Here is a 26,593-nt window from a genome sequence, read left to right as displayed (position 1 = left end):
ATGTTTCAGTTAAGATTAGGGAGGGTGGTAAAAGAGGTGGGGGGGTGGCATTGTTAATTAGAGATAGTATAACAGCTGCAGAAAGGCAGATCGAGGAGTATCTGCCTACTGAGGTAGAATGGGTTGAAGTCAGAAATAGGAAAGGAGCAGTCACCTAGGAGTTTTCTATAGGCCCCCCAATAGTAGCAGAGATGTGGAGGAACAGATTGGGAAACAGATTTTGGAAAGGTGCAGAAGTCACAAGGTAGCAGTCATGGGTGACTTCAACTTCCCAAATATTGAGTGGAAACTCTTTAGATCAAATAGTTTGGATGGGCTGGTGTTTGTGCAGTGTGTCCAGGAAGCTTTTCTAACACCGTATGTAGATTGTCCGACCAGAGGGGAGGCCATATTGGATTTGGTACTTGGTAATGAACCAGGGCAAGTGATAGATTTGTTAGTGGGGGAGCATTTTGGAGATAGTGACCACAATTCTGTGACTTTCACTTTAGTAATGGAGAGGGATAGGTGCGTGCAACAGGGCAAGGTTTACAATTGGGGGAAGGGTAAATACGATGTTGTCAGACAAGAATTGAAGTGCATAAGTTGGGAACATAGGCTGTCAGGGAAGGACACAAGTGAAATGTGGAACTTGTTCAAGGAACAGGTACTACGTGTGTATGTATGTCCCTGTCAGGCAGGGGAGAGATGGTCGAGTGAGGGAACCATGGTTGACAAGAGAGGTCGAATGCCTTGTTAAGAGGAAGAAGGAGACTTGTGTAAGGCTGAGGAAACAAGGTTCAGACAGGGCGCTGGAGGGATACAAGATAGCCAGGAGGGAACTGAAGAAAGGGATTAGGAGAGCTAAGAGAGGGCATGAACAATCTTTGGTGGGTAGGATCAAGAAAAACCCCAAGGCCTTTTACACATATGTGAGAAATATGAGAATGACTAGAGTGAGGGTACGTCCGGTCAAGGACAGTAGCGGGAGATTGTGTATTGAGACTGAAGCGATAGGAGAGGTCTTGAACGAGTACTTCTGTATTTACATATTGTTGGAGAGGACAGTGTGAAACAGTCTGGTAAGCTCAAGGGAATACTTGTTAGGAAGGAAGACGTGTTGGGCATTTTGAAAAACTTGAGGATAGACAAGTCCCCCGGGCCTGACGGGATATATCCAAGGATTCTATGGGAAGCAAGAGATGAAATTGCAGAGCCGTTGGCAATGATCTTTTCGCCCTCACTGTCAACAGGGGTGGTACCAGGGGATTGGAGAGTGGCGAATGTCGTGCCCCTGTTCAAAAAAGTGACTAGGGATAACCCTGGGAATTACAGGCCAGTTAGTCTTACTTCGGTGGTAGGCAAAGTAATGGAAAGAGTACTGAAGGATAGGATTTCTGAGCATCTGGAAAGACACTGCTTGATTAGGGATAGTCAGCACGGATTTGTGAGGGGTAGGTCTTGCCTTACAAGTCTTATTGAATTCTTTGAGGAGGTGACCAAGCATGTGGATCTTGGGGGTCTATGTTCATACATCTTTGAAAGTTGCCACTCAAGTGGATAGAGCTGTGAAGAAGGCCTATGGTGTGCTAGCGTTCATTAACAGAGGGATTGAATTGAAGAGCCGTGAGGTGATGATGCCGCTGTACAAAACTTTGGTAAGGCCACATTTGGACTACTGTGTACAGTTCTGGTCGCCTCATTTTAGGAAGGATGTGGAAGCTTTGGAAAAGGTGCAAAGAAGATTTACCAGGATGTTGCCTGGAATGGAGAGTAGGTCTTACGAGGAAAACTGTATAGAACCTTAGTTAGGCCACACTTGGAGTATAGTGTTCAATTCTGGTCGCCACACTACCAGAAGGATGTGGAGGCTTTAGAGAGGGTGCAGAAGAGATTTACCAGAATGTTGCCTGGTATGGAGGGCATAAGCTATGAGGAGCGATTGAATAAACTCGGTTTGTTCTCACTGGAACGAAGGAGGTTGAGGGGCGACCTGATAGAGGTATACAAAATTATGAGGGGCATAGACAGAGTGGATAGTCAGAGGCTTTTCCCCAGGGTAGAGGGGTCAATTACTAGGGGGCATAGGTTTAAGGTGAGAGGGGCAAAGTTTAGAGTAGATGTACGAGGCAAGTTTTTTACGCAGAGGGTAGTGGGTGCCTGGAACTCACTACCGGAGGAGGTAGTGGAGGCAGGGACGATAGGGACATTTAAGGGGCATCTTGACAAATATATGAATAGGATGGGAATAGAAGGATACGGACCCAGGAAGTGTAGAAGATTGTAGTTTAGTCGGGCAGTATGGTCGGCACGGGCTTGGAGGGCCGAAGGGCCTGTTCCTGTGCTGTACATTTCTTTGTTCTTTGTTTGTTCTTTGAAAGGTTGAGGGTGCTAGGCCTTTTCTCATTAGAACGGAGAAGGATGAGGGGCGACTTGATAGAGGTTTATAAGATGATCAGGGGAATAGATAGAGTAGACGGAACAAACCATTACAAGGGGACATAAATTTAAGGCGAATAGTGGAAGATATAGGTGGGATGTCAGAGGTAGGTTCTTTACCCAGAGAGTAGTGGGGGCATGGAATGCACTGCCTGTGGAAGTAGTTGAATCGGAAACATTAGGGACCTTCAAGCAGCTATTGGATAGGTACATGGATTACAGTAGAATGATATAGTGTAGATTAATTTGTTCCTAAGGGCAGCATGGTAGCATTGTGGATAGCACAATTGCTTCACAGCTCCAGGGTCCCAGGTTCGATTCCCCGCTGGGTCACTGTCTGTGCGGAGTCTGCACGTTCTCCCCCTGTGTGCGTGGGTTTCCTCCGGGTGCTCCGGTTTCCTCCCACAGTCCAAAGATGTGCAGGTTAGGTGGATTGGCCGTGATAAATTGCCCTTACTGTCCCAAAAATGCCCTTCGTGTTGGGTGGGGTTGCTGGGTTGTGGGGATAGGGTGGAGATGTTGACCTTGGGTAGGGTGCTCTTTCCAGGGGCCGGTGCGGACTCGATGGGCCGGGTGGCCTCCTTCTGCACTGTAAATTCGATGAAATCTATGATTAATCTAGGACAAAGGTTCCGCACAACATCATGGGCCGAATGGCCTGTTCTGTGCTGTATTTTTCTATGTTCTATGTGCCCTCTACAGTGCAATCACTTCCTTTCTGTAGTGTGGTGACCAGAGCTGTACTCCGTACTCCAGCTGGGACCTAACCAGTGTTTTATGCAGCTCCAGAATAACCTCCCTGCTCTTCATTCAATGCCTCGGTTATTAAAGGCAAGAATCCCATAGGCCTTCTTGACCACCTTATCTACCTGTCCTGTCTTCAGGGATCTGTTGACATGCACGCTCAGGTTCCTTGGATCCACTGCGCTTCCTACGATCCTATCACTCATTGTATATTCCCTTGCCTTATTAGTGCTCCGAAATGCATTTGAAAATGAAATGAAATGAAAATCGCTTATTGTCACGAGTAGGCTTCAATGAAGTTACTGTGAAAAGCCCCTAGTCGCCACATTCCGGCGCCTGTTCGGGGAGGCTGGTACGGGAATTGAACCGTGCTGCTGGCCTGCCTTGGTCTGCTCTAAAAGCCAGCGATTTAGCCCAGTGAGCTAAACCAGCCCCTTTTACTCTCACTTCTCAGGGTTAAATTCCATTTGCCACTGTTCTGCCCGCCTGACCAATTACTTATTGAAAGTAATCCAAGACTTTCCTCCTCACTATTCACCACACCACCAATTTTTGTGTAATCTGTGAGTTTACTGATCATACCTCCTACATTCACCATATTGAGGAAGCAAGGGGGCTGCAGAAGGATTTGGACAGGCTAGGAGAGTGGGCAGTGAAGTGGCAGATGAAATACAATGTGGAAAAGTGTGAGGTTATGCACTTTGGAAGGAGGAATTTAGGCATAGACTATTTTCTAAATGGGAAAATGCTTCGGAAATCTGAAGCACAAAGGGACTTGGGAGTCCTTGTTCAAGATTCTCTTAAGGTTAACGTGCAGGTTCAGTCGACAGTTAGGAAGGCAAATGCAATGTTAGCATTCATGTCGAGAGGGCTAGAATACAAGACCAGGGATGTACTTCTGAGGCTATTTAAGGCTCTGATCAGACCCCATTTGGAGTATTGTGAGCAGTTTTGGCCCCGTATCTAAGGACAGATGGGCTGGCCTTGGAAAGGGTCCAGAGGAGGTTCACAAGAATGATCCCTGGATTGAAGAGCTTGTCGTATGAGGAACGGTTGAGGACTCTGGGTCTGTACTCGTTGGAGTTTAGAATGATGAGGGGGGATCTTATTGAAACTTACAAGATACTGCGAGGCCTGGATAGAGTGGACGTGGAGACGATGTTTCCACTTGTAGGAAAAACTAGAAAGAGAGGAGTAAAAGGACGATCCTTTAAAACAGAGATGAGGAGAAATTTCTTCAGCCAGAGGGGGGTGAATCTGTGGAACTCTTTGCCGCAGAAGGCAATGGAGGCCAAATCACTGAGTGTCTTTAAGACAGAGATAGATAGGTTCTTGATTAATAAGAGGATCAGGGATTATGGGGAGAAGGCAGGAGAATGAGGATGAGAAAAATATCAGCCATGATTGAATGGCGGAGCAGACTCGATGGGCCGAGTGGCCTAATTCTGCTTCTATGTCTTATGGTCTTATATCCGACCCATCTCCTGCACCTCTGCCCTCACCCCCTCTCCTACCTCCCAGAACCAGGATAGGCTCCCCCTTGTCCTCGTTTTTCACCCCACTAGCCTCTGCATTCAAAGAATCATCCTCTGCCAGTTCCACCAACTCCAGTATGATGCCACTGCCAAACCAAACACATCTTTCCCTGTCTCCCCTTGTCAGCATTTTGTAGGGACCGTTCCCTTCGGGATACACTGGTTCACTCCTCCCTCACCCCCAACACCACCTAACACGAAGATTGGTGGAGTTGCTGATAGTGCCGAAGATTAGCAGAGGATACAACAGGATATTGATAGATTAGAGACTTGGGCACAGAAATGGCAGATGGAGTTTAATCCGGACGAATGCGAGGTGAAGCATTTTGGAGGATCAAATCTAGGTATGAATTATACTGTAGATGGCAGAACCCATAGGAACTTTAACATACAGAGGGATCTGGGCGTGCTGGTCCACAGTTCCCTAAAATTGGCAACATCGGTGGCCAGGATGATTTAAAAAAAAAAAATAAAAAAAAAATGTTTTTATTAAGGCATTTAGATATATACTTCAAACTCAACCACACCCAAAAAGAGAAAAACAGGAATTCACATAAATTAATAACTAACATTCCAAAGCCCACCCTCCCTCCCTGCCGTTATTCTGCCGTTATTCTCCACCTACCATACCTCCATTTTTAACCCCAAAAATACCCCCCCCCCACCCCCCCCCCCCCCCCCCCCAAACCCCATCACAAAGCGAACTTGATTTTTCCCAGCCTGAGGAACTCCGCCAGGTCGGTCACCTACACCCCCGGTTTTGGTGTCCCCGGGTCCCTCCATTCCAACAGGATCCGTCTCGGGGCTACCAGGGAGGCAAAGGCCATACAACAGCCTGGCTCACCCCCTGCACTCCCGGGTCTTCTGACACTCAAAAAAACACCACATCTGGACTTGGGAGAACCTTCACCCTCAGCTCCTCAGACATTTAAAAGTTTATTGGATAAACATATGGATGATAATGGTATAGTGTAGGTTAGATGGCTTTTGTTTCGGTGCAACATCGTGGGCCGAAAGGGCCTGTACTGCGCTGTATTGTTCTATGTTCTATGTTCTATCACGTCAGCAAACCCCTGCCAGAATACCCCTTGTTTCGGACAGGCCCAAAACATGTGGACATAGTTCGCGGGTCAAACCGGGCACTGCCCATGCCGATCCTCCACCCCCTCAAAAACCTGCTCATTCTGGCCACCGTCGTATGCGCCATGTGGACTACTTTAAATTGAATGAGGCTAAGCCGAGTGCTCAAAGAGGATGTTTTCACCCTCCTCAAAGCCTCCTCTCACAACCCAGCCTCCACCTCCCTCCCCAGGGCCTCATCCCACAACCCAGCCTCCTCAAAGCCACCTCCCTCCCCAGAGCCTCCTCCCACAACCCAGCCGTCACCTCCCTCCACAGAGCCTCCTTCCACAACCCAGCCTCCACCTCCCTCCTCAGAACCTCCTCCCACAACCCAGCCGTCACCTCCCTCCACAGAGCCTCCTTTCACAACCCAGCCTCCACCTCCCTCCCACAACAGCCTCCACCTCCCTCCTCAGAGCCTCCTCCCACAACTCAGCCTCCACCTCCCTCCTCAGAGCCTCCTCCCACAACCCAGCCTCCACCTCCCTCCACAGAGCCTCCTCCCACAACCCAGCCTCCACCTCCCTCCTCAGAGCCTCCTCCCACAACCCAGCCTCCACCTCCCTTCCCAGGGCCTCCTCCCACACCTCCCTTCCCAGGGCCTCCTCCCACACCTCCCTCCCCAGAGCCTCCTCCCACAACCCAGCCTCCTCAAAGCCACCTCCCTCCTCAGAACCTCCTCCCACAACCCAGCCTTCACCTCCCTCCACAGAACCTCCTCCCACAACCCAGCCTCCACCTCCCTCCCACAACCCAGCCTCCACCTCCCTCCCACAACCCAGCCTCCACCTCCCTCCCCAGGGCCCCCTCCCACACCTCCCTCCACAGAGCCTCCTCCCACAACCCAGCCTCCACCTCCCTCCTCAGAGCCTCCTCCCACAACCCAACCTCCACCTCCCTCCTCAGAGCCTCCTCCCACAACCTAACCTCCACCTCCCTCCTCAGAACCTCCTCCCACAACCCAGCCTTCACCTCCCTCCACAGAGCCTCCTCCCACAACCCAACCTCCACCTCCCTCCCACAACCCAGCCTCCACCTCCCTCCCACAACCCAGCCTCCACCTCCCTCCCACAACCCAGCCTCCACCTCCCTCCCACAACCCAGCCTCCACCTCCCTCCCACAACCCAGCCTCCACCTCCCTCCCCAGAGCCTCCTCCCACAACCCAGCCTTCACCTCCCTCCACAGAGCCTCCTCCCACAACCCAACCTCCACCTCCCTCCCACAACCTAGCCTCCACCTCCCTCCCACAACCTAGCCTCCACCTCCCTCCCACAACCCAGCCTCCACCTCCCTCCCACAACCCAGCCTCCACCTCCCTCCCACAACCCAGCCTCCACCTCCCTCCCACAACCCAGCCTCCACCTCCCTCCCACAACCCAGCCTCCACAGCCCTTCCCAGAGCCTCCTCCCGCAACCCAGCCTCCACCTCCCTCCTCAGAACCTCCTCCCACAACCCAGCCTCCACCTCCCTCCTCAGAACCTCCTCCCACAACCCAGCCTCCACCTCCCTCCTCAACCTCCTCCCACAACCCAGCCTTCACCTCCCTCCACAGAGCCTCCTCCCACAATCCAGCCTCCACCTCCCTCCCCAGGGCCTCCTCCCACAACCCAGCCTCCACCTCCCTCCACAGAGCCTCCTCCCACAACCCAGCCTCCACCTCCCTCCTCAGAACCTCCTCCCACAACCCAGCCTCCACCTCCCTCCTCAACCTCCTCCCACAACCCAGCCTTCACCTCCCTCCACAGAGCCTCCTCCCACAACCCAGCCTCCACCTCCCTCCCACAACCCAGCCTCCACCTCCCTCCCTAGAGCCTCCTCCCACAACCCAGCCTCCACCTCCCTCCCCAGGGCCCCCTCCCACACCTCCCTCCCCAGAGCCTCTTCCCACAACCCAGCCTCCACCTCCCTCCCCAGAGCCTCCTCCCACAACCCAGCCTCCTCAAAGCCACCTCCCTCCTCAGAACCTCCTCCCACAACCCAGTCTCCACCTCCCTCCCACAACCCAGCCTCCACCTCCCTCCCCAGGGCCTCCTCCCACACCTCCCTCCACAGAGCCTCCTCCCACAACCCAGCCTCAACCTCCCTCCTCAGAGCCTCCTCCCACAACCCAGCCTCCACCTCCCTCCCACAACCCAGCCTCCACCTCCCTCCCACAACCCAGCCTCCACCTCCCTCCCACAACCCAGCCTCCACCTCCCTCCTCAGAACCTCCTCCCACAACCCAGCCGTCACCTCCCTCCACAGAGCCTCCTCCCACAACCCAGCCTCCACCCCCCTCCCACAACCCAGCCTCCACCCCCCTCCCACAACCCAGCCTCCACCTCCCTCCACAGGGCCTCCTCCCACAACCCAGCCTTCACCTCCCTCCACAGAGCCTCCTCCCACAACCCAGCCTCCACCTCCCTCCCACAACCCAGCCTCCACCTCCCTCCCACAACCCAGCCTCCACCTCCCTCCCACAACCCAGCCTCCACCTCCCTCCCACAACCCAGCCTCCACCTCCCTCCCACAACCCAGCCTCCACCTCCCTCCTCAGAGCCTCCTCCCACAACCCAGCCTCCACCTCCCTCCTCAGAACCTCCTCCCATAACCCAGCCTCCACCTCCCTCCTCAGAGCCTCCTCCCACAACCCAGCCTCCACCTCCCTCCCACAACCCAGCCTCCACCTCCCTCCCCAGAGCCTCCTCCCGCAACCCAGCCTCCACCTCCCTCCTCAGAACCTCCTCCCGCAACCCAGCCTCCACCTCCCTCCCCAGGGCCTCCTCCCACAACCCAGCCTCCACCTCCCTCCCCAGGGCCTCCCTCCCACAACCCAGCCTCCACCTCCCTCCTCAGAACCTCCTCCCACAACCCAGCCTTCACCTCCCTCCACAGAGCCTCCTCCCACAACCCAGCCTCCACCTCCCTCCCACAACCCAGCCTCCACCTCCCTCCCACAACCCAGCCTCCACCTCCCTCCCACAACCCAGCCTCCACCTCCCTCCTCAACCTCCTCCCACAACCCAGCCTCCACCTCCCTCCTCAACCTCCTCCCACAACCCAGCCTCCACCTCCCTCCCACAACCCAGCCTCCACCTCCCTCCCCAGAGCCTCCTCCCGCAACCCAGCCTCCACCTCCCTCCTCAGAACCTCCTCCCACAACCCAGCCTCCACCTCCCTCCTCAACCTCCTCCCACAACCCAGCCTCCACCTCCCTCCCACAACCCAGCCTCCACCTCCCTCCCACAACCCAGCCTCCACCTCCCTCCCACAACCCAGCCTCCACCTCCCTCCCCAGAGCCTCCTCCCGCAACCCAGCCTCCACCTCCCTCCTCAGAACCTCCTCCCACAACCCAGCCTCCACCTCCCTCCTCAACCTCCTCCCACAACCCAGCTTTCACCTCCCTCCACAGAGCCTCCTCCCACAACCCAGCCTCCACCTCCCTCCTCAGAGCCTCCTCCCACAACCCAGCCTCCACCTCCCTCCTGAGAACCTCCTCCCACAACCCAGCCTTCACCTCCCTCCACAGAGCCTCCTCCCACAACCCAGCCTCCACCTCCCTCCCACAACCCAGCCTCCACCTCCCTCCCACAACCCAGCCTCCACCTCCCTCCTCAGAGCCTCCTCCCACAACCCAGCCTCCACCTCCCTCCACAGAGCCTCCTCCCACAACCCAGCCTCCACCTCCCTCCTCAGAGCCTCCTCCCACAACCCAGCCTCCACCTCCCTTCCCAGGGCCTCCTCCCACACCTCCCTTCCCAGGGCCTCCTCCCACACCTCCCTCCCCAGAGCCTCCTCCCACAACCCAGCCTCCTCAAAGCCACCTCCCTCCTCAGAACCTCCTCCCACAACCCAGCCTTCACCTCCCTCCACAGAACCTCCTCCCACAACCCAGCCTCCACCTCCCTCCCACAACCCAGCCTCCACCTCCCTCCCACAACCCAGCCTCCACCTCCCTCCCACAACCCAGCCTCCACCTCCCTCCCCAGGGCCCCCTCCCACACCTCCCTCCACAGAGCCTCCTCCCACAACCCAGCCTCCACCTCCCTCCTCAGAGCCTCCTCCCACAACCCAGCCTCCACCTCCCTCCTCAGAGCCTCCTCCCACAACCCAACCTCCACCTCCCTCCTCAGAACCTCCTCCCACAACCCAGCCTTCACCTCCCTCCACAGAGCCTCCTCCCACAACCCAACCTCCACCTCCCTCCCACAACCCAGCCTCCACCTCCCTCCCACAACCCAGCCTCCACCTCCCTCCCACAACCCAGCCTCCACCTCCCTCCCACAACCCAGCCTCCACCTCCCTCCCTAGAGCCTCCTCCCACAACCCAACCTCCACCTCCCTCCCACAACCCAGCCTCCACCTCCCTCCCACAACCCAGCCTCCACCTCCCTCCCACAACCCAGCCTCCACCTCCCTCCCACAACCCAGCCTCCACCTCCCTCCCACAACCCAGCCTCCACCTCCCTCCCACAACCCAGCCTCCACAGCCCTTCCCAGAGCCTCCTCCCGCAACCCAGCCTCCACCTCCCTCCTCAGAACCTCCTCCCACAACCCAGCCTCCACCTCCCTCCTCAGAACCTCCTCCCACAACCCAGCCTCCACCTCCCTCCTCAACCTCCTCCCACAACCCAGCCTTCACCTCCCTCCACAGAGCCTCCTCCCACAATCCAGCCTCCACCTCCCTCCCCAGGGCCTCCTCCCACAACCCAGCCTCCACCTCCCTCCACAGAGCCTCCTCCCACAACCCAGCCTCCACCTCCCTCCTCAGAACCTCCTCCCACAACCCAGCCTCCACCTCCCTCCTCAACCTCCTCCCACAACCCAGCCTTCACCTCCCTCCACAGAGCCTCCTCCCACAACCCAGCCTCCACCTCCCTCCCACAACCCAGCCTCCACCTCCCTCCCTAGAGCCTCCTCCCACAACCCAGCCTCCACCTCCCTCCCCAGGGCCCCCTCCCACACCTCCCTCCCCAGAGCCTCTTCCCACAACCCAGCCTCCACCTCCCTCCCCAGAGCCTCCTCCCACAACCCAGCCTCCTCAAAGCCACCTCCCTCCTCAGAACCTCCTCCCACAACCCAGTCTCCACCTCCCTCCCACAACCCAGCCTCCACCTCCCTCCCCAGGGCCTCCTCCCACACCTCCCTCCACAGAGCCTCCTCCCACAACCCAGCCTCAACCTCCCTCCTCAGAGCCTCCTCCCACAACCCAGCCTCCACCTCCCTCCCACAACCCAGCCTCCACCTCCCTCCCACAACCCAGCCTCCACCTCCCTCCCACAACCCAGCCTCCACCTGCCTCCTCAGAGCCTCCTCCCACAACCCAGCCTCCACCTCCCTCCTCAGAACCTCCTCCCACAACCCAGCCGTCACCTCCCTCCACAGAGCCTCCTCCCACAACCCAGCCTCCACCCCCCTCCCACAACCCAGCCTCCACCTCCCTCCACAGGGCCTCCTCCCACAACCCAGCCTTCACCTCCCTCCACAGAGCCTCCTCCCACAACCCAGCCTCCACCTCCCTCCCACAACCCAGCCTCCACCTCCCTCCCACAACCCAGCCTCCACCTCCCTCCCACAACCCAGCCTCCACCTCCCTCCCACAACCCAGCCTCCACCTCCCTCCCACAACCCAGCCTCCACCTCCCTCCTCAGAGCCTCCTCCCACAACCCAGCCTCCACCTCCCTCCTCAGAACCTCCTCCCACAACCCAGCCTCCACCTCCCTCCTCAGAGCCTCCTCCCACAACCCAGCCTCCACCTCCCTCCCACAACCCAGCCTCCACCTCCCTCCCACAACCCAGCCTCCACCTCCCTCCCCAGAGCCTGCTCCCGCAACCCAGCCTCCACCTCCCTCCTCAGAACCTCCTCCCGCAACCCAGCCTCCACCTCCCTCCCCAGGGCCTCCTCCCACAACCCAGCCTCCACCTCCCTCCCCAGGGCCTCCCTCCCACAACCCAGCCTCCACCTCCCTCCTCAGAACCTCCTCCCACAACCCAGCCTTCACCTCCCTCCACAGAGCCTCCTCCCACAACCCAGCCTCCACCTCCCTCCCACAACCCAGCCTCCACCTCCCTCCCACAACCCAGCCTCCACCTCCCTCCCACAACCCAGCCTCCACCTCCCTCCTCAACCTCCTCCCACAACCCAGCCTCCACCTCCCTCCTCAACCTCCTCCCACAACCCAGCCTCCACCTCCCTCCCACAACCCAGCCTCCACCTCCCTCCCCAGAGCCTCCTCCCGCAACCCAGCCTCCACCTCCCTCCTCAGAACCTCCTCCCACAACCCAGCCTCCACCTCCCTCCTCAACCTCCTCCCACAACCCAGCCTCCACCTCCCTCCCACAACCCAGCCTCCACCTCCCTCCCACAACCCAGCCTCCACCTCCCTCCCACAACCCAGCCTCCACCTCCCTCCCCAGAGCCTCCTCCCGCAACCCAGCCTCCACCTCCCTCCTCAGAACCTCCTCCCACAACCCAGCCTCCACCTCCCTCCTCAACCTCCTCCCACAACCCAGCTTTCACCTCCCTCCACAGAGCCTCCTCCCACAACCCAGCCTCCACCTCCCTCCTCAGAGCCTCCTCCCACAACCCAGCCTCCACCTCCCTCCTGAGAACCTCCTCCCACAACCCAGCCTTCACCTCCCTCCACAGAGCCTCCTCCCACAACCCAGCCTCCACCTCCCTCCCACAACCCAGCCTCCACCTCCCTCCCACAACCCAGCCTCCACCTCCCTCCCCAGAGCCTCCTCCCGCAACCCAGCCTCCACCTCCCTCCTCAGAACCTCCTCCCACAACCCAGCCTCCACCTCCCTCCTCAGAACCTCCTCCCACAACCCAGCCTCCACCTCCCTCCCCAGAGCCTCCTCCCACAACCCAGCCTCCACCTCCCTCCCCAGGGCCTCCTCCCACAACCCAGCCTCCACCTCCCTCCTCAGAACCTCCTCCCACAACCCAGCCTCCACCTCCCTCCCACAACCCAGCCTCCACCTCCCTCCCACAACCCAGCCTCCACCTCCCTCCCACAACCCAGCCTCCACCTCCCTCCCACAACCCAGCCTCCACCTCCCTCCCACAACCCAGCCTCCACCTCCCTCCCACAACCCAGCCTCCACCTCCCTCCCCAGAGCCTCCTCCCACAACCCAGCCTCCACCTCCCTCCCCAGAGCCTCCTCCCACAACCCAGCCTCCACCTCCCTCCCCAGGGCCTCTTCCCACAACCCAGCCTCCACCTCCCTCCCCAGAGCCTCCTCCCACAACCCAGCCTCCACCTCCCTCCCCAGGGCCTCCTCCCACACCTCCCTCCTCAGAGCCTCCTTCCACAACCCAGCCTCCACCTCCCTCCTCAGAGCATCCCCCCACTTCTGCTTAATGTCTCCTGTTGGGGCACTCTCCCAGTCCATTAGTTCTTTGTAAATCTCCGACAGTCTACCCTCACCAACCCCTGCTTTCGACAGCACCTTGTCCTGCAACCCCGGGGGCAGCAGGTCAGGAAAGGACGGCATCTGATTCCTCACATAGTTCCGCACCTGTAAAACCGGAACCCATTCCCACTTGGCAGCTCGTACTCCTCCACCAATCCCACCAAACTCTAAAAACTGCCCCCCCATGAATACGTCTCCAAACCGCTCAATGCCCGTCCGCCTCCACCCCCGGATTCCAGCAAATCGGTGCCCAAACCGAGGCCCCCTCCAGCCTCGGGGCTGCCACCACTTGTGGAGTACCTGGCCGGCGCGAACGGCAGAGGCACCGTCAATAGTGCCCCTAAGCTAGTGTTGTTGCAGGAGGCTGTCTCCATCCACTCCCTCTCTGACCCCTCCCCCACTACCCACTTCCTGATCATGGCTATACTAGTTCATCAAATTTGACAAGGCCTGCGCGAGCCTCCAAAGAACCCCATAAGAAAGAAAAATGACCCCGAGTGAAAAAAGGTTCTCTTCCGAATCCCCTCCCCCAAAGAAACCGAGATATAACGACAATAACAAAAAAACCCGGCAATGGGGGCAGAGAGAACTAACATCTCCTCACACCTCCAAAGTTCAACGTCCTCCTCCTCCTGCCAGTCCATCATCTCTAACAAACTCCATTGCTTCCTCCAGTGTTCCAAAGTAATACCGACGACCATTGTGGGACACCCAGAGGCGGGCCGGGTACAGCATCCCAAACTTCACCCCCTTCTTAAAGAGGGCAGTCTTTACTCGGTTGAAACCTGCTCTCCTCTTGGCCAGTTCCACACCAATGTCCTGGTCTACCCAGAGCTCATTACCCTCCCAGGTATGTCTCCTCGTCTGCCTGGCCCACCTCAAGATCGTCTCCTTATCCAGGAGTCAATGTAACCGCACCACCATCGCCCTCGGTTGCTTGTTCGCCTGCAGCTTCCTCATCAGTGCCCTATGTGCCTGATCAACCTCCAGGGGCAGGTCGAAGGCCCCCTCCCCCAGCAGCTTCTCCAGCATTTTGGCTAAACCAGGGCCAGCGCCGCTCGCTCCTTGCCCATTGACAACCACACTATTCTCAATATTCTGCCTCTGGGAGTGGTTCTCCAGATCCTCCGCTTTCTCCTTGAGCAGCTTCTGGGTTTCCCTCAACATCCCAATTTCGGCTGCCAATGAGGTAAGCTGCTCCCCGTGCTCGCCCACCGCCTCTTCCACCTTTTGGATCACCTGGCTCTGGGTCTCCAGCCTCAGCTCCACAAGGTCGGTCCCCGCTCTCAGCGGGTCTTCCACCTTCGCCAGGCCCTCCAGAGCTTTCCTCTGCTGACTGAACTTTTCATTCAAAAAGTCCACCAACTGTTCCATCAACCATTAGGCTGGTAGGGCCGACCCCTTGCTTTCCGCCATATTTCCCTGTGTAGCACAAAGAGTTTCTTCTTCTTCAGCTCCTTTCCTCTAAATCCACTTCTGGTTGACAAATTCATCCACCGGTGGAATATAAGAACATAAGAACTAGGAGCAGGAGTAGGCCATCTGGCCCCTTGATCCTGCTCCGCCATTCAATGAGATCATGGCTGATCTTTTGTGGACTCGGCTCCACTTTCCGGCCCGAACACCATAACCCTTAATCCCTTTATTCTTCAAAAAACTATCTATCTTTATCTTAAAAACATTTAATGAAGGAGCCTCAACTGCTTCACTGGGCAAGGAATTCCATGAATTCCATCCTACCTATCACTGCACTGCCCAGCCAGCAGAGTGCCTGAGAATGATGGGATAAACGGTGTACAGGGGTCCAGGGCAAAGCAAGCTTGGTTGGTTCCAACCCAGGTCTCACTGGTCAGTGTCACAGAGTGGCCACACCAAATTGCAGGTTTGGAGTGATTCAGCCACATCTCAGAAGAGGTCAGAACACTGCGCTCCAGCTCCAATCATAGATCATAGAATTTACAGTGCAGAAGGAGGCCATTCAGCCCATCGAGTCTGCACCAGCTCTTGGAAAGAGCACCCTACCCAAGGTCAACACCGCCACCCTATCCCCATAACCCAGTAACCCCACCCAACACTAAGGCCAATTTTGGACACTAAGGGCAATTTATCATGGCCAATCCACCTAACCTGCACATCTTTGGACTGTGGGAGGAAACCGGAGCACCCGGAGGAAACCCACGCACACACGGGGAGGATGTGCAGACTCCGCACAGACAGTGACCCAAGCCGGAATCGAACCTGGGACTCTGGAGCTGTGGAGCAATTGTGCTATCCACAAGGCTACCGTGCTGCCCAAATCCTTTGTTGTGTGCAATGTTGAGCTTGTTTAGCATTGTGTATCTAAAAACAGCGCTGCATTCCCGAGGGATGATATATTTCTCAGTTTGATCACAAAAATTCACACAAAATGTAATTTGAAAATTTGAAATGTGTAGGTTCTATATTTGTAATGAACTGCTTGCATTTATTATTGAGTTTACCTTTGTTTTGTAGATTGTTCCCTCATCACCAGTTCGTATCCCCAGCAGCAGGCTGCATCAGATCAAACAGGTAATGCTGATGCACATTTACTGTTGTAGTTACAACTGAGAACAGAGGGAGAGTTCAGTACAGGGCTTTGGTGTGTCAATCATACTCTGCTGCTGATTGGAGATTGTGCCAATGCTCCTGGTCTGTACGGTATTTGTTTGCTGGGGAGCTTTTCATCAGTAACCTAGTTATTATTGCATTCTACAAGAGACATCCAGCATGTTAAATTAGTTTACAGACTAAAATGAAAATGTTTGTCAGCGTACAGTGCAAGCTGCTGTGTGTATAGGAGTTATAACACATGGAAGTAAATTGCCTGATTCTATTGACATGTTTTTGTTTTGTACAGATGCACTGACCTGTAACAAATCTTCTCATATGATACGGATATAGTAGTCCAGGAGGAGCACTCTGAGATACTGGATGGGATAATCAAAGAGAGGAAGTACTCGAAGGATTGAAATCCTTGAAAGTTAATAAGTCGCCAGGGTCAGATGGATTGTTTCCGAGGCTACTGAAGGAGGTCAGGGAGGAGATAGCAGATGCTCTGAGGATGATTTTCCAATCTTCACTAGACACAGGGGAGGTACCAGAGGACTGGGGAAATGCAAACGTGATTCCATTGTTTTAAAAGGGATGGAAGGAAATGCCAATCAATTATAGGCCAGCTAGACTTGTGTCAGTGGTGGGCAAATTAGTAGAATCATCCTGAGAGATAGGATTAACTGTCACATAGAAAGGCAGAGACTAGTCCGGGATGGTCAGCATGGGTTTGATAAAGGAAGATCTTGTCTCAAAGATTTGATTGAATTCTTTGAGGAAGTGACAAGAAGGGTTTATGAAGGTAGTGCGGTGGATGTGGTGTACATGGATTTTAGCAAGGTGTTTGACAAAGTCCCACACAGCAGATTGGTCAAGAAAGTGAAAGCCCATGGGATACAGGGCAATGTGGCAAACTGGATAAAAAATTGGCATAGCAACAGGAAGCAAAGAGTAATGGTCGATGGCTGCCCTTGCAATTGGAAAGCTCTTTCAAGTGGTGTTCCACAGGGCTCGGTATTGGGACACTTGCTGTTTGTGTTATATATTAACGATTTGGATGTGAACTTGGGGAAAACGATTGGGAAATTTGCAGATGATGCAAAGATTGGCCGAATGTGGACAGTGTAGAGGATAGCTACAATCTCCAGAGTGATGTAGATGGGCTGGGGGAGTGAGCGATAAAGTGGCAGATGGAAATTAACACAGAATTGTGAGGTCAGCATTTAGGGAGGTCAAACAGTTATAGAGAGTACACAATAAATGGGAATATACTAAGAGGGGTAGATGAAGTGAGAGATCTTGGCATACAGGTCCGTAAAGGCAGCCGTTCAAGTAGACAGGGTTGTTCAGCAAGAATGCTCTCCTTCATTGGCAGAGGTGTAGAATATAAAAGTAAGGATATAATGTTGGAATTGTATAAAACACTGGTGAGGCCACAACTGGAATATTTTGTGCAGTTCAGGTCGCCAGATTACAGGAAGGACGTTATTGATCTGGAGAGAGAGAGCAGAGGAGGTTTACAAGAATGTTGCCAGGGCTGGAAAAGTGTAGCTACGAGGAGAGATTGGATAAGTTGGAGTTATTTTCCTTGGAACAAAAAGGGGTGACTATGGAGGTGTACAAAATTATGAGGGGAAGAGGTAGAGTGGACAGGATAAAATGTTTCCCCTGGTGGAGAATTCTAAAACCAGCGGACATAGATTCAAGATAAGTGGCAGAAGGTGTAGAGGGGACAAGAGGAAGAACCTTTTTACACAGTAGTGGGGGTCAGGAATTCGCTGCCCGAGTTGGTGATGGAGGCAGAGACCCTAAGCTCTTTTAGTATCTGGATCTGCACCTTAAGCATTGTAAGCTACGGGGCTATGGACCGAGTGCGGGAAGGTGGGATTAGAAAGGGCACTTGGCCTGGCACGGACAAGATGGGCCGAATGCCCTTCTGTGCTGTATGATTTCTTTCTATGTTTCTTATGGGACAAAATAGCTGTGAGGCCTTAGCTGAATGCTGGGCAGTACACTCGGAGTGTTTAGCAGATCCCAGTAAATAGCTGATTGTCAGCCAATCAGCACAAGTTATTTAATCTACGCAATGGAGATGGAGTTGGGAGACGAGATTCAGAAGTTCATGCACATAACCATCTAGAGAACGGAGGCTGCAGCCACATTGTGACCATCTTGTCAGTGTAAAACCCAATAGAAAATGTTGATAAAGAAATATACAATTACAAATGTTGGTTGAAAAGTGCAACCAAAAATCCTCAGCAGGAGGTAAGGTTTGCGGCAGGATGTGCAAGATTCTTCTGTGCCTTGTGGTATATCTTAATGGACAGAAATGTAAAGGGCCAACGCAGAATTGCTGAGCAGAAACTGATAGCCAAGTTCCGCACACATGAGTACGGCCTCAACCGGGACCTTGGATTCATGTTGCATTACATTCACCCCCCACCGTCTGTGCAGTGCTTCAACCTAGAGTCCTCCCCCTATCTCTATGCCCAGCTCTTCCTCTCACTTTTCCCGTGTCTCGTCCAGCGGTGACCATACCTCCTCTAATAATCGTCCGTGCAATTACCGTCCCCGAGCTCGCCTGTGGTGAAATGTCTGTCCAGTAGGGAGCGTCCTGGTAGCTGAGGGAACATTGCGGAGGAAGTTCCTTATCTGTATGTGCCGGAGCTTGTTCGCTTTCAGGAACTGGAACTTGTCCATGAGTTCCCCCAGGATCGCTACTCTGCCTTCTACGCATATTTCCACCACCCTTTTGTCCTGCCTCCATCTTTTAAAGGAGGCGCCCATTGCCGCGGGGGTGAATTTATGGTCCCCTGTCCTTCTATTCTGTACCTTGACTTCGAAAGGCAAATATCTCATAGGCCTTCTTAACCACGTTATCTACCTATCCTGCTGCCTTCAGGGATCAATGGACTTGCATCCCATGATTCTTCTGGTCCTATGTACTTCCTAGCGCCATACCGTTCATTATTTATTCCCTTTCATTGTTAGTCCTCTCAGAATGAATCGCATCACACTTTCAGGGTTAAGTTCCATTTGTTGCTCTTCTGCCCGTCTATATCACCCCGGAATCTCAGGCTTTCTTCCTCGCTATTTACCACACCACAAATTTCCGTATCATCTGTGAACTTACTGATCATACCTCCCACATTCACATCTAGATCATTAATGTACACTACAAACAGCAAGGGACCCAACACCAATCCCTGCGGAACACCACTGGACACTGGCTTCCAGACAGAAAAACAACCTTCAACCATCACCCTCTGCCTCCTGCCACTAAGCCAATTTTGGGTCCAATTTGCCAAATTGCCTTGGATCTTATAGATCCTTACCTTCTTGATTAGTCTCCCATGCAGAACAGTGCCAAGACCCTTACTGAAGTCTATGCAAATTACATCAATTACACTGCCCTCATCGACACACCTCCTGGGAAAATTCAATCAAATTCTGTTGAACCAGCAAGACACATTCACGTGTGATGGAATTTTCAATGTGATTCTGTGAAGCTTGAAGCGTGATGTGCACGCTCAAAGCTGCAGACTCTTGTTATTATGCCTGGCTGCAAATATATCAAAATTAACGCCAATACTTGGATTTTTCTTTGACCAGGAGGAAGGAATGGATCTCATGAACAGAGAGACAGCTCATGAGAGGTAAGATCAGAGAAATGTTCATTCTAAATTAAAGTCAAAGTCTTTGGTACTATTAGTTATTTTGCAACTATATCTGGATATTATAGCTAGTCTCTTTTTTTGAAAATATTTTACTTCAGGCAGCTGTGACATAGGGGAGGTGTTTTACAAAAGGCATCTACAGCTCGATATTGAGAATTGGTATTGTGCTATTGCTGTTTTGTATTTTCAAACTGCTACAGAATCTGTTTTAGTTACCGGTGCCTCCTGATACCAGTTAACAGTCTGTAGACTTTCCATGTTAATTCTGAATCTGTTTTTTAAACAGGGGAGTGCAGGCAGCAATGCAGATGAGTGTTTCATGGGAAGAGAGCTTGAACCTGGTGAGTGATCAATGTACTTGGAGTGAAATGTCCAGTTATTCAACCCTTCTAGGTTCTTTTTTATTTTTTATAAATTTAGAGTACCCAATTCATTTTTTCCAATTAAGGGGCAATTTAGCGTGGCCAATCCACCTAGCCTGCACATCTTTGGGTTGTGGGGGCGAAACCCACACAAACACGGGGAGAATATGTAAACTCCACATGGACAGTGACCCAGAGCCGGGATCGAACCTGGGACCACGGTGCCGTGAGACTGCAGAGCTAACCACTGCGCCACCTTGCCGTCCTCTTCTAGGTTGTTCTAACCACAGCTCATTCCAGTCCTCTGATGTGCTCCTTGAGAAAACTATCTATTTGTATATGCTTTGGGAGATAGAGGAGCAGATATGCAGACAGTTCTTGTAAAGATGCATAAACAATAGGGTTGTTGTGGTGGGTGATTTTAACTTTCCCTATATTGACTGGGACACACTTACTGCTAGAGGCATGGATGGAGCAGAATTTGTGCGGAGCGTCCAGGAGGGTTTCTTGAAACAATATGTAAATAACCCAACTCGGGAAGGGGCCATAATTAGACCTGGTGCTGGGGAATGAGCCCGGCCAGGTGATCGAAGTTCCAGTAGGAGATCATTTTGGAAACAGTGATCATAATTCTCTACGTTTTAAGCTGCTTATGGAAAAGGACAAGAGTGGTCCTCGGGTGAAGGTGTTAGACTGGGGGAAGGCTAATTGCAACTGCATTATGAATGGCATGGACAGAGTGGATAGTCAGATGCTCTTTCCAAGGGTAGGAGAGTCAAGCACTAGGGGACATAGTTTTAAAGTGCGTGGGGAAAAGTTCAGAACAGATGTGTGAGGCATGTTTCTTTACACAGAGGGTGGTAAATATATGGAACACGCTGCCTGGGGAGGTGGTGGGAGCGGGTACGATAGCGACATTTAAGGGGCATCTAGACAAATATATGAATAGGGTGGGAATGGAAGGATACGGAAGGTTACGGGCTCGTAAGTGCAGACCGTTTTAGTTTAGGCAGGTACCATGGTCGGCGCAGACTTGGGCGGGCCAAAGGGTCTGTTCCTGTGGTGTATTTTTCTTTGTTCTTTGTTTGTTCCAACACTTCACAGTATACATGTACCCAGTTACCTGTGTCTCAGTGAGGTGATAATATAACTACTTACTTACCTGTGACTCACTGAGGTGATATAACTGTACACAATTACCTGTGTGCCTCAGTGAGGTGATATAACTGTACTCGGTTACCTGTGTGTCTTACTGAGGTGATATAACTGTACTCAGTTACCTGTGTGACTCACTGAGGTGATATAACTGTACTCCGTTACCTGTGTGCCACAGTGAGGTGATATAACTGTACTCAGTTACCTGTGTGACTCACTGAGCTGATATAACTGTACTCAATAACCTGTGTGACTCACTGAGGTGATTTAACTGTACTCAGTTACCTGTGTGAGTCACTGAGGTGATATAACTGTACTCAGTTACCTGTGTCTCTTACTGAGGTGATATAATTGTACTCCGTTACCTGTGTGAGTCACTGAGGTGATATAACTGTACTCAGTTACCTGTGTCTCTTACTGAGGTGATATAACTGTACTCAGTTACCTGTGTGCCACAGTGAGGTGATATAACTGTACTCCGTTACCTGTGTGACTCACTGAGCTGATAATATAACTGTACTCAATAACCTGTGTGACTCACTGAGGTGATATAACTGTACTCCGTTACCTGTGTGAGTCACTGAGGTGATATAACTGTACTCAGTTACCTGTGTGCCTCACTGAGGTGATATAACTGTACTCAGTAACCTGTGTGTCGCACTGAGGTGATATAACTGTACTCAGTAACCTGTGTGTCGCACTGAGGTGATATAACTGTACTCAGTAACCTGTGTGCCTCACTGAGGTGATATAACTGTACTCGGTTACCTGTGTCTTACTGAGGTGATATAACTGCACTCAGTTCCCTGTGTCTCTTACTGAGGTGATATAACTGTACTCAGTTACCTGTGTGCCTCACTGAGGTGATATAACTGTACTCAGTAACCTGTGTGTCGCACTGAGGTGATATAACTGTACTCAGTAACCTGTGTGTCGCACTGAGGTGATATAACTGTACTCAGTAACCTGTGTGCCTCACTGAGGTGATATAACTGTACTCAGTTACCTGTGTCTTACTGAGGTGATATAACTGCACTCAGTTCCCTGTGTCTCTTACTGAGGTGATATAACTGTACTCAGTTACCTGTGTGACTCACTGAGGTGATATAACTGTACTCAGTTACCTGTGTGACTCACTGAGGTGATATAACTGTACTCCGTTACCTGTGTGTCGCACTGAGGTGATATAACTGTACTCAGTTACCTGTGTGCTTCACTGAGGTGATATAACTGCACTCAGTTACCTGTGTGACTCAGTGAGGTGATATAACTGTACTCAGTTACCTGTGTGCCTCAGTGAGGTGATATAACTGTACTCCGTTACCTGTGTGATTCACTGAGGTGATATAACTGTACTCAGTTACCTGTGTGACTCACTGAGGTGATATAACTGTACTCAGTTACCTGTGTGATTCACTGAGGTGATATAACTGTACTCAGTTACCTGTGTGACTCACTGAGGTGATATAACTGTACTCAGTTACCTGTGTGCCTCAGTGAGGTGATATAACTGTACTCAGTTACCTGTGTGATTCACTGAGGTGATATAACTGTACTCAGTTACCTGTGTGACTCACTGAGGTGATATAACTGTACTCAGTAACCTGTGTGTCGCACTGAGGTGATATAACTGCACTCAGTTACCTGTGTGCCTCACTGAGGTGATATAACTGTACTCAGTTACCTGTGTCTTACTGAGGTGATATAACTGCACTCAGTTCCCTGTGTCTCTTACTGAGGTGATATAACTGTACTCAGTTACCTGTGTGACTCACTGAGGTGATATAACTGTACTCAGTTACCTGTGTGACTCACTGAGGTGATATAACTGTACTCCGTTACCTGTGTGTCGCACTGAGGTGATATAACTGTACTCAGTTACCTGTGTGCTTCACTGAGGTGATATAACTGCACTCAGTTACCTGTGTGACTCAGTGAGGTGATATAACTGTACTCAGTTACCTGTGTGCCTCAGTGAGGTGATATAACTGTACTCCGTTACCTGTGTGATTCACTGAGGTGATATAACTGTACTCAGTTACCTGTGTGACTCACTGAGGTGATATAACTGTACTCAGTTACCTGTGTGATTCACTGAGGTGATATAACTGTACTCAGTTACCTGTGTGACTCACTGAGGTGATATAACTGTACTCAGTTACCTGTGTGCCTCAGTGAGGTGATATAACTGTACTCAGTTACCTGTGTGATTCACTGAGGTGATATAACTGTACTCAGTTACCTGTGTGACTCACTGAGGTGATATAACTGTACTCAGTAACCTGTGTGTCGCACTGAGGTGATATAACTGCACTCAGTTACCTGTGTGACTCAGTGTGGTCATATAGAAAATGGAAATCGCTTATTGTCACAAGTAGGCTTCAAAAATGAAGTTACTGCGAAAAGCCCCTAGTCGCCACATTCCGGCGCCTGTTCGGGGAGGCTGATACGGGAATTGAACCGTGCTGCTGGCCTGCCTTGGTCTGCTTTCAAAGCCAGCGATTTAGCCCTGTGCTAAACAGCTCCTGTACTCCGTTACCTGTGTGATTTACTAAGGTGATATAACTGTACTCCGTTATCTGTGTGACTCTGAGGTGATAACTGTACTCAGTTACCTGTGTGACTCAGTATGGTCATATAACTGTACTCAGTTACCAGTGTGACTCACTGAGGTGATATAACTGTACTCGGTTACCTGTGTGTCTTGCTGAGGTGATATAACTGTACTCAGTTACCTGTGTGTCTTGCTGAAGTGATATAACTGTACTCAGTTACCAGTGTGTCTTGCTGAGGTGATATAACTGTACTCAGTTACCTGTGTGACTCAGTGAGGTGATAACTGTACTCAGTTACCTGTGTGCTTCACTGAGGTGATATAACTGTACTCAGTTACCTGTGTGCCTCACTGAGGTGATATAACTGTACTCAGTTACCTGTGTTCCTCACTGAGGTGATAACTGTACTCAGTTACCTGTGTGCTTCACTGAGATGATATAACTGTACTCAGTAACCTGTGTGACTCAGTGAGAAGACTGTTGCAGGTTACTCTGCATTCACCATCATCCTGTTTAAGATGCGAAATTTGCTATATTCTCTTTAACTGCTTGTGAGAGGGCTGTGAATTGTACAGAATGTTTTGTTCAATGAGTGCTCTTACGTACCCCCTAGAATAGAATATAATGCAGTATGTGCTGTAGTCTAATTATTGCCATTTCGTCCAAGAAGCATGTTGAGTTCTGTTCAAGCTGGTCGTTGCTAGAGTAATTGAGAACAAGTGTTATTCTGTTCTCCCAGAGTGACAATGACCTGGATAAATCTGCCTCACCAAAGCGTATTGACTTCATCCCAGTGTCCCCAGCTCCTTCACCAACCAGAGGCATCGGGAAGGTAGGAGTCATTCCACAAAGTAACTTGTTCGGGTCAGAAAGAAAAAGTATCATCATTTGTAAATGATTTTTTCAAAAAGTGAACCCAACTTTGTCTAATGGGGAGTCATTGTGAAGAAACAAAATTGAGCAGGAGTTGAACTAATGCTACCTGAGTAATACTGATCTCAATGTGTCCGCCATTTGCATATCGCTCAGGGCACAGTAGCACAGTGGTTAGCACTGTTGCTTCACAGCTCGAGGGGCCCAGGTTCAATTCCCGTAAATGTAAGCCTACTTGTGACAATAAAGATTATTAATTAATATGGATTTTCAAAATGCATTTGAAGCAGGGCAGCACGGTGGCATAGTGGTTAGCACTGCAGCCTCACTTGGATGGGGTTATTCTTAGATGGGGTTATGGGGTTACAGGGATAGGGTTGTGGAGTCTACCTAGCTAGAGTGCTCTTTCAGAGAGTCCGTGTAGACTTGATGGGCTGAATGGCCTCCTTCTGCACTGAAGGCATTCTATGATTCTAAGGTCACAAAACAGACTTTTGAGCAAAATTCTAGCTCCTGGAATAAAAGTGAAAGTCGGCCCTTGGATGTGAAGTTGGCTGAGTGACAGGAAGCAGTAGTGATGAATGGTTGTTTTTCAGATTAGGAAGGTTTGTAGTGGTGTTCCCCAGGGGTCAGTGTCGGGGCCCTTGCTCTTCCTGATATATATTAATGACCCAGACTGGTGTTCAGGGCATGAGTTCAAATTTGGAGATGATGCAAAGATTGGAAAAATTGTCAGCTGGGATGAGAATAGACTTGAACTTCACAAGGATATCGACATATTGGTGTGTTGGGCAGACAAGTGGCAGGTGAGGTTTAAAGCAGACAAGGTGAATTATTTTGGCAGCAAGAATGTAGGCAGTTCAGAACAAAGAGATAAACTCTAAAGGAGGTGCAGGAACAGAGGGAGCTCGGTGTATATGTACCTGGGTCATTGAAGATGGGCAGGCCTGGTGAGAGAGCAGTTAATAAACTAGATAGTATCTCGGGCTTTAGTAAGAGGGGCATTGAATACAAGAGTAAGGAGGGAGGGAATGTTGAACTAGTTAGGCCTCACCTGGAGACTGTGTCCCGTTCGGGGAACCATACTGGAGAATGGCTCCCTGTACTCCCACAGGAATGATTCCAGGGATGAAGAACTGTGGCTGTGAGCATAGACTGGAGAGATTGGGTCTGTTTTCCTGGGAGGAAAGAAACTGAGAGGAGACTTGATGGAGATATTCAGGATCCTGTGGGGTACGACAGGGTAATTAGTGAGAAACTGTTCCCTGTCAGGAGAACATCAAGATTTAGAGAGCACAGATTCAACATAATGAGCAAAAGGAGTAAAAGTGATGAGACCTGGTTGAGGGAAGGGCAGTATTGGCAGCTAAATGTTCCAGGATTTAGATGTTTCAGGCGGGATAGAGGGGGATGTAAAAGGGGTGGCGGAGTTGCGCTACTGGTTAGGGAGAATATCACAGCTGTACTGCGGGAGGACACCTCAGAGGGCAGTGAGGCTATATGGGTAGAGATCAGGAATAAGAGGGGTGCAGTCACAATGTTGGGGGTTTACTGCAGGCCTCCCAACAGCTAGCGGGAGATAGAGGAGCAGATAGGAGCAGATTTTGGAAAGGAGTAAAAACAACAGGGTTGTGGTGATGGGAGACTTCAACTTCCCCAATATTGACTGGGACTCACTTAGTGCCAGGGGCTTAGACGGGGCAGAGTTTGTAAGGAGCATCCAGGAGGGCTCCTTAAAACAATATGTAGACAGTCCAACTAGGGAAGGGGCGATACTGGACCTGGTATTGGGGAATGAGCCCGGCCAGGTGGCAGATGTTTCAGTAGGGGAGCATTTCGGTAACAGTGACCACAATTCAGTGAGTTTTAAAGTGCTGGTGGACAAGGATAAGAGTGGTCCTAGGATGAATGTGCTAAATTGGGGGAAGGCTAATTATAACAATATTAGGCGGGAACTGAAGAACATAGATAAGGGGGCGGATGTTTGAGGGCAAATCAACATCTGACATGTGGGAGGCTTTCAAGTGTCAGTTGAAAGGAATACAGGACAGGCATGTTCCTGTGAGGAAGAAGGATAAATACGGCAATTTCCGGGAACCTTAGATAACGAGAGATATTGTAGGCCTCGTCAAAAAGAAAAAGGAGGCATTTGTCAGGGCTAAAAGGCTGGGAACAGAC

General features: G+C 51.9%; 1 protein-coding gene across 2 annotated transcripts in view; it reads left to right on the top strand.

Annotated features, from left to right (window-relative positions):
- Positions 1–26,593, top strand: part of pabir2 (PABIR family member 2) — a 104,041-nt gene that overhangs the window by 11,241 nt on the left and 66,207 nt on the right. For both annotated transcript variants that reach the window (XM_072505995.1, XM_072505994.1), the window contains exons 3-6: positions 15,716–15,772; positions 19,406–19,449; positions 19,757–19,811; positions 24,282–24,374. In XM_072505995.1, coding sequence (XP_072362096.1) covers positions 15,716–15,772; positions 19,406–19,449; positions 19,757–19,811; positions 24,282–24,374 — 249 coding nt within the window. The remainder of the gene's footprint in view (positions 1–15,715; positions 15,773–19,405; positions 19,450–19,756; positions 19,812–24,281; positions 24,375–26,593) is intronic.

This window comes from Scyliorhinus torazame, chromosome 5 (genome assembly GCF_047496885.1).
Source record: "Scyliorhinus torazame isolate Kashiwa2021f chromosome 5, sScyTor2.1, whole genome shotgun sequence".
Taxonomy (NCBI): Eukaryota; Metazoa; Chordata; class Chondrichthyes; order Carcharhiniformes; family Scyliorhinidae; genus Scyliorhinus; species Scyliorhinus torazame.
Note: the sequence above shows the minus strand (reverse complement) of the source record. Positions and strands in the feature narration are given on the sequence as shown.